Source organism: Pollachius pollachius (genome assembly GCF_949987615.1).
Source record: "Pollachius pollachius genome assembly, chromosome: 1".
NCBI classification, from domain to species: domain Eukaryota; kingdom Metazoa; phylum Chordata; class Actinopteri; order Gadiformes; family Gadidae; genus Pollachius; species Pollachius pollachius.
The window spans coordinates 39,968,983-39,980,354 of record NC_136934.1 but is presented as its reverse complement, the minus strand read 5'-3'; the positions used below and the strand labels follow the sequence as shown (position 1 = coordinate 39,980,354).

Below are 11,372 nucleotides of genomic sequence, written 5' to 3'. Positions count from 1 at the left end.
CCAAAGAGGCTCAGGGGGTTGCACAGATGGAGACAGAGACACCCAGAACGGGTGGCGTGAGAGTGAATGTGTGAAAGAGACAACGAGGACCAAATCCAGCATTTCTTGGCCTGCAAACACCCATCACCCATATTTTTCTCTCTCTCTCCTCTCTCTCCCTCCCCCACTCTATCTCTCTTCTCACTTTATCTCACCACACTGTGCACGACAGCTAACACTGCTTCTCTCGCTACACTGTGGTTGAAGCGTTCTCCTTCTCTACCTCCCTCTATCCCGCCCTCCCCCCCACAGATCCCCGCTTTCTCTCTTTCCCACTCGCCCTTCACCTCCTCCCCCTATCCCTAGCTCTCTCTCTCTCTCTCTCTCTCTCTCTCTCTCTCTCTCTATATCTATCTCAATTCAATTCCAAGAGCTGTAGTGGCACGGGATACAAAAGTTTGCATTGCCAAAGCACAGGAAGACAAAAATAGAAATAATATAATATAGCAACAGCGATAATAATCCCCCAAAAACATTTTAGTCGAATGAAAGTCCTAAACAATGCACATAGTTCTGTGTTTATACCCTATAGTTCCCAGCGAGAACGAGAGCCTCAGCCTCCGTATCGTTCTCTCTACACGGTGGTCTCACCACGACTGCCTCCTGTCAATCCTCCTCCTCCCGAACCTCGCTCACTTACCGCCGCGCTGCGAACGGACGGACGCCTGCGTGGGTGCGTGGGTGCTTGTGTGTGTGCACGTGCAGGTGTGCACGTGATTTACAGCCACCCGGTGACGTGCGCTGGCTGTTGTGCGCGCTTGATGAGTGGCCTGTAGAGGCATGTGGCGCCTCAGATGCGATTGTTAATGTGTGTTGCGAGTCAGCCTCCTCGCCACTGACTTTTCTCGGCCCAACCTCCCCCCATGCTCCTCAACCCCCCCCCCCCCCCCCCCCCCCCCCCCCCCCCCCCCCCCCCCCCCCCCCCCACCCCCCCCCCCCCCATCCATCCCAACACCCCCGGTAATGAGCAGGAGGCGCCGTTATGTGCTGCTCGGCTGCTGTGTTCCCGGCCGTCTCCCCGACGCACTGGGCCTGAGTAATTGGTCACAGAGGGGGACAGTAAATCTGCACGAGGACACGGAAGGGAGAGGGAGAGAGAGGGGGAGGGAGGGAGGGAGGGAGGGGAAGAGAGTCATAGAGAGAGGGATGCAGGGGGAGGGAGGGTTGGAGAAAGAGGGATAAAAGGGGGGAGCGAGAGGAGGGAGAGAGAGAGTCAAGGAGGTGAAGGTAGAGAGAGGGAGAGGGAGAGAGAAAGTGAGGGAGACAGGGAGTGAGAAAGAGAGAGGGGGGGGAGGGAGGGGAGAGGGAGGGAGAGTCATAGAGAGAGGGAGGGAGAGGGAGGGAGGGTGGGAGAAAAGAGGGATAAAAGGGGGGAGAGAGAAAGGGAGGGAGAGAGAGATTCAAGGAGGGGAAGGTAGAGAGAGGGAGAGGGAGAGAGAGAGTGAGGGAGAAAGGGAGAGAGAGAGAGGAAGAAAGAGAAGAGAGTGAGAGAGAGGGAGGTAGAGTAGGAGAGATAGAATGACGGATGGGGAGAGAGGGAAAGAGAGAGGGAGGGAGGGGAGGAGAGACAGAAGGAGAGATTGGGAGAGAGGGGGAGGGAGAGAGGAGAGATCGGGAAAGAGGGGGGGAGAGAGAGAGAGAGAGAGAGAGAGACAGAGACAGAGATAGAGAGATAGATTGTCTGTTTGTGTGCTTGTTTGCAGGCACTTGGTTGAGGTGGAGGGTGGTGCTGGTGCTGTGGGGTGGAAGCAAGGGCATGGTGGTTGGCAGTGGTGGAGCGACGAGAGGGGGGGGGGGGCTTTTCATCTCTGCAGCTTTTTCTCTATAAACCTCCAACTGTTTACAAGGACTGATGCCTATTTACACACATACACACTCAGAGTGGAACGTACACACATTAAATACACACACACACACACACAACCTAAGACACACACATGCACACACAAACCATACAAATACACACCACGTGCAGCACAGTGTGAAACGACACGCTACCTCAAACGCCAGCGCACCAACCATCCGCACACAGAAACACACATACACACACACACACACACACACACACACACACACATGCACACTGTAAATGACCTCAGTGTGGAGCGTGCGGCTATACAACCTGCTAGCACGGATTCTAATCAGGACACGGCAGTATTGTGTCTGTCAAACCCAGGCCAAGGTTACTTAACCTTCCAGTCTTAATTCTCCCTTCTCCCTTTTTGCTCCATCCCTCCGTATCAAACATCAGACCGACGTCTTTACGGTGAAAAAAATAAATTAACCAAAAAACCTTGGGGGAGGAAAATGGGAGATTGTCATTCATGGCTGACGCTGGGGATGAAAGTGGGAGAGGAATTCACCCAAGGAGAGGAGCCGAGGAACCGGGCCGGGGGTGAGGCCGCACTCTACTACCAAAATGGAGGCAGTCTCCGCGATGTGACGTCAAGATGTAGAAGCCATATGCAGGGGGTGTCACTATTAGCAATGGGTTAGTGTGTGCGCGTGTGTGTGTGTGTGTGTGTGTGTGTGTGTGTGTGTGTGTGTGTGTGTGAGTTTGTGTGTGAGTGTGTATGTGTGTGTGTGAGTTTTGTGTGTGAGTGGTGTGTGTGTGTGTGTGTGTGTGTGTGCGTGTGTGTGTTTTTGTGTGTGCATCAAATCTTTCCCAGAAGAGAAAGTAGCTAATTATTTTTCTATATCAGTGTTTACCTGCTGTCCACAAAAATAATCAACACTTTCATTGTGGCAAATAGTAGCATGCCTAAAATTCATACTTGCCAACAAATCAGAACACAATAATCTAAAATCAGAGCTGAGCTGCTGCACTCTTCTCTCTCTTCCACCCTCTCTCTCTCTCTCTCTCTCTCTCTCCTTCTTTCTTCCAACTCCCTTTCTCTCTCTCTCTCTCTCTCTCCCTCTCTTGCCCTCTTCCACCTCTCTCCCTCCCTCACACTCCCTCTTCAACTCCCTTTCTCTCTCTCTCTCTCTCTCTCTCTCTCTCTCTCTCTCTCACCCGGAGGGTCCACAGTCCCCGGGCTCTCTCGCCCCAGCAGTGGACGGTCATCAGTGTCCAGTCTGTCAGTCCGGCGGGCGAGGCGTCGTTGGGTCGGACGTCGAGCAGCACGGACACGGTTCCCGCCGGCGACAGCAGCTCGAAGGAGAGGTCCCCACGACACACACTGCTGATGGTCACCCTCACCTGTAGGGGGCGGTGCAGAGCAGCAAGGCATGGGGGTGAGAGAGAGAGAGAGAGAGAGAGAGAGAGAGAGAGAGAGAGAGAGAGAGTGGATCAATATACAAATAAAAACATGATGTGGATATATAATACAATCAGGAGAATTTGGTGCATGAGTAAACCTGATTTATTGGCAACTCATAAGGTTCACATAATCTCAGCGTGTTGGTCGTCCTAGTGATCTACCGGTCATATTGCCATGGGTGTGTGTGTATGTGTGTGTGAATTTGTGTGTCTGGGTGCATGTGAGAGAGCCGTGAGCTAAAGTAAGACTGAGTGAGCAAAGGTACAATAAGGGAGATGGAGAGGTCGGATTAAGGAAACAGAACAGAACAAGAATAAGGGCCTGGCACGAATGAAAATGGTGTCCGGAGGAAAGAATAAAAATAAAGGGAGAAAAAGGCTGCTCCAAGAAATTGGAAATCATTTAAACGAGCACATGAAGTACTGCCTATTCTGCCCCTCGCTCATCTCAAACGACACATCTGGTGTGACAACCGCACATCCCACAGAGTGCCGGCGAGCTGCAAAAAGACTGGCAGCCTGTTTACTGCTTGTTGCCACAGCAACGCATCTATCAATCACACCTCGCGGCAAAATGGCCTGACCCACGCGCTATTTTTTTTTTCCCGTTTCTTTTCTTCCTTACTACGGAGGAGAGAGTGGCAAAGACGAAGGCCTTCCATTTTCGACACGCACCACTCTTCCACTCTCAGTGGAGAGCATGATACGTATAGCTGTGATACCCCACGTACACACACACACACGTGAACATCACACATTACGCTTGCACCATTTCTGTGTTTCCACGAGTCCGTTCTAACTGTAAAACATCTGGAGCGTCTGGGTGGGTTTGGGTTGGGGTGTTAAATGCTCAGATGTTAACGTGTCGCTGGCAGCATTCGCCCGAGACTCCGCTCCGTGTTGCCGCGTTGTTGTGCGTCCATTAAATGCAAATTCCCCGTGTGTGTCGCACTCTGCTAAGCGGCGCCTCCCAGCCCACAGATCAACCAGGTGGCTCGGGGATTTCCGCGTTCGTTTTCTGGCTCCTATCGCTTGTCTTTGCCGATAAATGAATACAAATTAATATATATTTTTTATTATTTTTTCCTAGATTTACAAATAATGTAATTTCCTATATACATATGTATAACCGTGGTTTAACCAGAGTATTTCTCACAAATGGGGTTGTGAAAGTGCCTTGCAACCAATTTAGGAGATTGACAATTTTTTTAAAGTGTTAAGCAAAAAATGCTAACTAAAGACTTTAAGCAAATTAGACCGTGTTGGCATATGGCATCATTTTAGGCAACTCTTCCACGCCCCGTGGATTTTCCAATTAGTCCAGTTAGCCACAGAATCCCTTATTTGTGCAAAAATTGTACTTTAAACTTGGGTCTCATGTGTAGTGTGTGTATCAGTGGTGGTCCTAATGAGTAGCAGATGAGGCCAGGTGGGAGAGAGAGAGAGCGAGAGAGATAGAGAGAGAGAGAGAGATAGAGAGAGAGAGAGAGAGAGAGAGAGAGAGAGAGAGAGAGAGAGAGAGAGAGAGAGAGAGAGAGAGAGAGAGAGAGAGAGAGAGGGAGAGAGAGAGGGAGAGAGATGGACAGGATATTGTCCATCTTACCTGAACATGCTCCAGGATGTTGACCTCGCTCTGCATCCCCCGGCAGCCTTCTGATGGGATGCTCAGGTTGACCACGCCCCCTGAAGGAACGACCCTGATGGAGCCCAGTCCCCCCACAGAGCAAAGTGGCTGTCAAGCAACAAGTGTGTGTATGTCCACATGTCTACAAGTTACTGTTATGTGATTGTGATTCTTGTAAAGTGTATTTATTGTTTGCAGTGAAGCTGGTATGTTAAGATGAGAAGCACGTATAGGTAATTAATTGGGTGAATGTATAACCTAATTCAATTATCTTGAATAAACTATTTTGCCGGATATTACGTATGCATGACACCACTACATTTGCGTAATTTCTCTACTTATTAAACGTGCATGGTTTCTACATTTACGATGCTTGCATGATACTGCTACTACAACAAAAGCATAAACACACACACACCCATCCACACAGACACACATAGAGCAGCAGTCCCGTGGGCTTTTCTTACGTGCCCACCCTAAGAGGAACCTCCAGGGAGCAGGTGCGGTGTGGAGCGGTGGTGGTGGAGGAGAAGGGGGACGTCGAGGAGAAGGTGGTGTTGTAGAGGACGGCCTGCTGTACCATCAGCCCAGCATCCAGCACTCCGAAGCCATACCTGAAGCACAAGTGTGCACACTTGTTATAAAACACTGTCCATCTTAATAGGGTCTATGCATGTGTCTGTGTGTTGTTGTATGCATGGTGTGTGTGTGTGTGTGTGTGTGTGTGTGTATGTGCAGTGGACAGTTTGTGCAGAGGGTATTTTAAGTGAGTGACAAATCAAGACAAGAATAAGCAAGAGAGAGAGAGAGAGAGAGCGAGCGAGAGAGAGAGAGAGAGCGAGAGAGAGAGAGAGAGAGAGAGGAGAGAGTGTGAAAACATAGAGAAGAGTTAGAGAGAGAGAGCGAGAGAAGAAACGAGAGAGTGAGCGATGATATAGAGAGTTGCGCTAAAGAGAGAAAAATAAGAGAAGGAGAGAGAGAGACAGAGAGAGAGACAGAGAAAGAGATAAGGGTTCCAACCTGAGGAGGCAACAAGCCCTTTTTGGCGGGGGTGGGGGGGGGGGGGGGGGGTGGGGGGATATGATGTTGTCCTCTGACACAATCACTTCCTATTCTGTCCGGAGCTGAGGGCCGGGGCTGCTGTTGCCACCGGCGGTAATTGCAAGGAGGAGTGATTTGAAGCGATGTGCCGTCTCGCGGACTGTAATCAAACCTCATTATTCATTCTTCAGCGGCCCTATCTGGGTGCTGGCGTTTAAGAAAAAAAAAGGAATGGGAAAAAAACAGAGCACAATGGCTGCTCGTCCAAAACGCCATTGCTGCCTAGTGGCTTTTGTGATGACTCCAGTACCTCCTCCCTGCCCCCTTCTATCACTTACCCTCCTTTACTTCTCCAAGCCCCTCCACTGCCCTCCCGCTCTCTCTCTCTCTCCTCTCTCTCTCTCTCTCCCTCTCTCTGCGCCTCTCAAATCATTCTCATCTCCCCTCTTTGTCCTTTGTCCTCTACAGTCAGACGTAGCCATTCACCATTTCCTCAACGCTTGGAAATCTCTGTTCTTCTGTCGGTTAAACTTCGGCGGTCGAGTCCGAGTTCATCCTCTTTAAACTGTAGTAATGGTCCATCCTTTCCTTTACACACACACACACAGACATATATATATGATAACAAAATTAGGTCTTTAATTCCCCTCTCCACTTAAGTTTTAATGCATTTTCCCCCCTCTTTCACTTCCACCTTGTTAAGATCACAGCCTCATGTCTTGACAACACTCCCCCCCCCCCCCCGTTAATCCGAGAGCGGCTGACAAAGAGCTAATTTCTGCCATTATAACCATACTGCCCTAGTGCCGTTAATCTGCAATAAGTGAAACTCATTATGCCGATGACGGGGGTCTTCTCCAGCAGCCACACAGAGGGACATGGAGGGAGTGAGGGATGAACTAAGGGAAATAAAGGGAGAGAGAGAAGGAGGGAGTGAGGGATGAACTAAGGGAGATAAAGGGAGAGAGAGGAGGGAGAGAGGGATGAACTAAGGGAGATAAAGGGAGAGAGAGAAGGAGGGAGAGAGGGAGGAACTAAGGGAGATAAAGGGAGAGAGAGAAGGAGGGAGAGAGGCTTGAATTAAGGAAGATGGAGGGAGAGAGAGGAGGGAGAGAGGGATGAAATAAGGAAGATGGAGGGAGAGAGAGAAGGAGGGAGAGAGGGTTGAATTAAGGAAGATTGTGGGAGAGAGACGGAACCAGAGAGGGAGAAAAAATTAGATGGAGGGAGAGAGAGAAGGAGGGAGGGATGTATTAAGGAAGATGGAGGGAGAGAGAGAAGGAAGGAGGGAGAGGAATAAAGGAAGATGCGAGAGTTGATAAGGGGGAGAGAGGGATACATTAAGGAAGAGAGAGGGAGAGAGAGATGGAGGAGAGACAGATTGAGAGATGTATTAAGGAAGTAAGATGGAGGGAGCTGGGGGAGAGAGATGAAGAGATAAAATAGAGGAACAAAGTGAGAGGTAGGGAGACATAGAGAGAGAGTGAGAGAGCACAAGAGAGAGAGAGAGAGAGAGAGAGCAAGAGAGAGAAAGAGAGAGAGAGGTGGAGGGGAGATCTGATCGATAGCTCAATCTACTTCTCTGTGCGGGGCGGCCCACTCCTCTCCTCTGACTGAGGAAGAGCACGGGGGACTGGGAGGAAGGAGCAGGCACCGCCGCGCGTGGTCTCAGTCCCTAACTGCAAGCGGCGCGATCAATGGACACAATCTAATCAACCACTATCACTGCTGATGACTTCTAGCATGCAGGGCCAAGCGTAATGGCATTACGCCGCACAAGAAACATGGCTGCTGCGAGTGAGAAACACTGGCTCGGTCCAAGGTCATCAACTTTTTCTTCTCTTTACAAATGTTGTCTGGGAATTAGGGCAACAATTCCAATTGCTTTTCCTTCCCCTCCCCCAGATTAGCAAAGAGACGTTTTCAGTAAAACATTAGGGGGGTGAATTGATGGCCGAGGAGGAGTTGAGGGTTGGAGTGCTATAAAAACCGTGGCAGGTTTAACTCTCCATTTGACAAAAATAGCAACCGAAATAACCTATGGCGGCGGGCTCAGCCCTCGGGAGGGTTCCTCCCCGGCGGGAGGGAGAGGGATACTCGGGCATACAAAGTGCCCGTGACCAGGAACTTGCCACCGCAGCTCCCGGTCGGTGATTAAATATACATCGGCCAGACCGCTGCCTGCACCCAGCGCTCGCCTCCACCCATTAAACCCAATAGCTCCGGAAGATCGATGGGGCCGGGCCGCCGAGCTCCGGGGCCATAAACACATCCAGACAGTACTGATAGAAAGGAAGCTGTGTGTGTGTGTGTGTGTGTGTTTATGTGTGAGTGTGTGTGTGTATGTCTGTGTGTGTGTGTGTGTGTGTTTATGTGTGTGTGTGTGTGTGTGTGTGTGTGTGTGTGTGTGTGTTTATGTGTGAGTGTGTTGAAGGGGAGGAAACAGGTTTAACCCACTGTGGAAACCAATGAAACCCAATGACACATTTTACGTCCCGCCTTGTGGGTCAACCCCTGCAGCTGATAGGAGCCGCCATTCAAGTGCGGGGGGGCTTCCACCTCACGATCCCACCATCACCAGGCTCCTCTCCTCTGATCCACAGGAGTGGAAAGTCAGCGGGAACTTCCTTTTTCCCATGTAATCTCTCATTGAGATATGTTCACAGAAATACAAAGTATATTATAGTAATAGCAAAAAATAAACTATTATTGTATACTACAACTATAAGAAATATTTTTGGAGGCCGATGATATCTTAGAATACATACAACACGTTATTTAGCAATTACATTTTTTAATAAAGACACACATGGTAACCTCAACACGATGAATTCCCGCTCAAATTGTTGTTGTTCCACTTCCTGTGTAGTGTAGTCGGGGAGCCAATCACATCCACAGCCTTCACCCTCTCTGCATCCCATCTTTATGTCTTTGGTGGGAAATGCACTCCAAAAATCCACTGCATCACCCCCCCCACCCACACACACACACGCACACACACACACACACACACACACACGCACACAACACACACACACCCTTCTACACAGTCCCACCTCTTTTTTTTTTATCCATTAGGGTCCAGGCCACACCCCGGCCCCCGACCCCCCAGCCTTCCATGGGGCCTCTTTGTAACTGTCAAGGAACCCTTTTCACTTTTTGTTCTGCGGGGGCTTCACGGGTCCCTTTCTTGTGCTGATATTCACACCATCTGCCAGTGGCAGGGCAAGGCGCACTCACGTGTGCATGCACACACACACACACACACACACACACACACACACACACACACACACACACACACACACACACAGACAAACACACGTATGCACAAATACACACACATACACACAAACACACATACTCACAGTCACGTGTGCACAAATAACAAACACACCAACAAACACACACGCACATGCACATGTACAAATACACACACACAAACACACACACAAAAACAAATCCACACGCACACGCACACACACACGCCCGACCCTCAGAGGGCTCAACACTCAGCACCCCCCCAGCAACCCACCCCCACCCTGCCTTTTCTCTAACCTCGGTATAAAGAAGAAAAAAAGAAAAAAAGATCGAAATAATTAAATAAACAATTCTGGCAACAGGGGAACATTGGAGCTTTCGTTAAATTGTTTTCTCCCTCTTTGGGGTGGGGGTCCGTCCAGGGACCCCAGCCATGGCTGCTGCTCACCCCTTATTAGCAGTGGTACGTCCCGGTAGCCCTCGCCCCCCCCCCCCCCCCCCCCACCCCCCACCCCAACCCACCCCCGCTACATGTGGCTGTAAAGAATCACTCAGGCCGCACTAAGCAGCTGCCTGCGAGTTAGGTCATTTTCCCAGGAGCAGGAAGAGCGGCCATTGGCAGACCTCAGGAAAAAAAAAAGAAAAAAAAAGGGGACACCATCTGTTGGGTGCCTGAAAAGGTTGGTGACACCTTCTGTGGTACCAACAACCTCCAATTAAGTGGCCAGGAATGCAGGACGCACACCAGCGTGATTGGTTTCTCCCACTTGCCTATCGTCGTGGTAACAGAGAGCCACACAGCCAACCCCAACCCCCCCCCCCCCTCGTCTCGTTAAGCCCCCCCCCATCTCAAGGAGCTTCACCTATAGGCCCTCGTGCATCTCCAGCACATCTTCAACCGGGGTATGAATGACGGACAGATTAGTGTCAACAAGGACACAATGGGGCCGGAGGGGGTGGTCAACGCGAAGCTAGGCGGCGCACAACATGGCGGTCGCACAACATTCAATAAAAACACAACAGTGCGTATGCGGTGTATGGATCTGTGTTTTCTATCGCCTGCTAATAGCGGCTGCTCAAATCTCTTGTCTGGGTAATTGAATGTTTAGCGTGGGTTTAGAAAGCGGTGTTAGCCCCATGGTCAATCCCTCCGCGGTTTGTCGCAATCACAGCCACGCGCGCTAATTTCATTAGCATTAGGACTTTAGCGCGGGAATAACAAACACACCCAACATTCTTCTGATATTCATCTCTCGGAGACAAATCCGAAGCACGGAAATGTAACTAATTAGGCTTATTAAGTAATTAAGAAGAGGGTTCTTAATTATATCAGTGCCACTGGGACTTGCCGGGCCTTGCCGTGAAATATTGTGCTGAAATACTAGGCTTTAACGTCGATGGTTAAACCGTGCAGTTATAATCTGCTCATACGAGATTCGGGCATTTAATAAATGTAAATGTATTAAGATGAAATTAACTGAGATTAAAATCTCCTTTATGATAAAATGTGATTCAAATGTTGCTAATAGATGCGTAAGGCCGTGTGGAGATTTAAGTCAAAGAAAGAAGGAAAGAAAGAAAGAAAGAAAAAGGACGAAAAATCACCAACAAAAACGGACAAAAACGGTCTGATTTAAAGAAATTGCGTGGAATGTCAAGTCAATTATCACACGGAGAGTTAAGAGTTTAATGAAATATACGGCGAGGAAGATAAAATGAAAGGGTTGGCACCGTCACTCTCTCTCTCTCTCTCTCTCTCCCTCCCTCTCCCCCTTTCTCAGGAGAGTGTGGGCACTGAACGCCACTCACTCCAAACAGCGCAGGGCTAGGTCCCGTTTTCCCGCTCCGACAAGGAGACTCTGCTAGGAGCCGCCATGATCTACATCCCATGACCTCACTCCCTCTGTCCGACATGTTTTGATTTGTAGCCGGAGTGTTATTCAAACACAAATTCAAAAGGAAGAAGAAAATTCAGAGGAGAGCCTTTTGTTGGATGCTCACCAAGGTACGCCCCCCCCCCCCCCCCTTTTTAGATGTCTACTGCCCTTGTGAGGGACAAGAGATGCCCGTGTGCAGACTCACACACACACACGCGCGCACATGTGCGCACACAGGCACACATACCCGGCAATAACGAGAAAAAGGGGG

At 49.9% G+C, this 11,372-nt stretch overlaps 1 protein-coding gene across 1 annotated transcript in view; it reads right to left on the bottom strand.

Moving 5' to 3' along the window:
- Positions 1-2,361: 2,361 nt before the first annotated feature.
- The window catches only part of LOC307088400 (neuroendocrine convertase 1-like), a gene marked incomplete at both ends in the record, with an annotated part of 85,509 nt that continues 76,498 nt past the window's right edge, over positions 2,362-11,372 (bottom strand). The window contains 4 exons of the mRNA XM_079754286.1: positions 2,362-2,373; positions 3,053-3,238; positions 4,902-4,995; positions 5,390-5,536. Coding sequence (XP_079610412.1) covers positions 2,362-2,373; positions 3,053-3,238; positions 4,902-4,995; positions 5,390-5,536 — 439 coding nt within the window. The remainder of the gene's footprint in view (positions 2,374-3,052; positions 3,239-4,901; positions 4,996-5,389; positions 5,537-11,372) is intronic.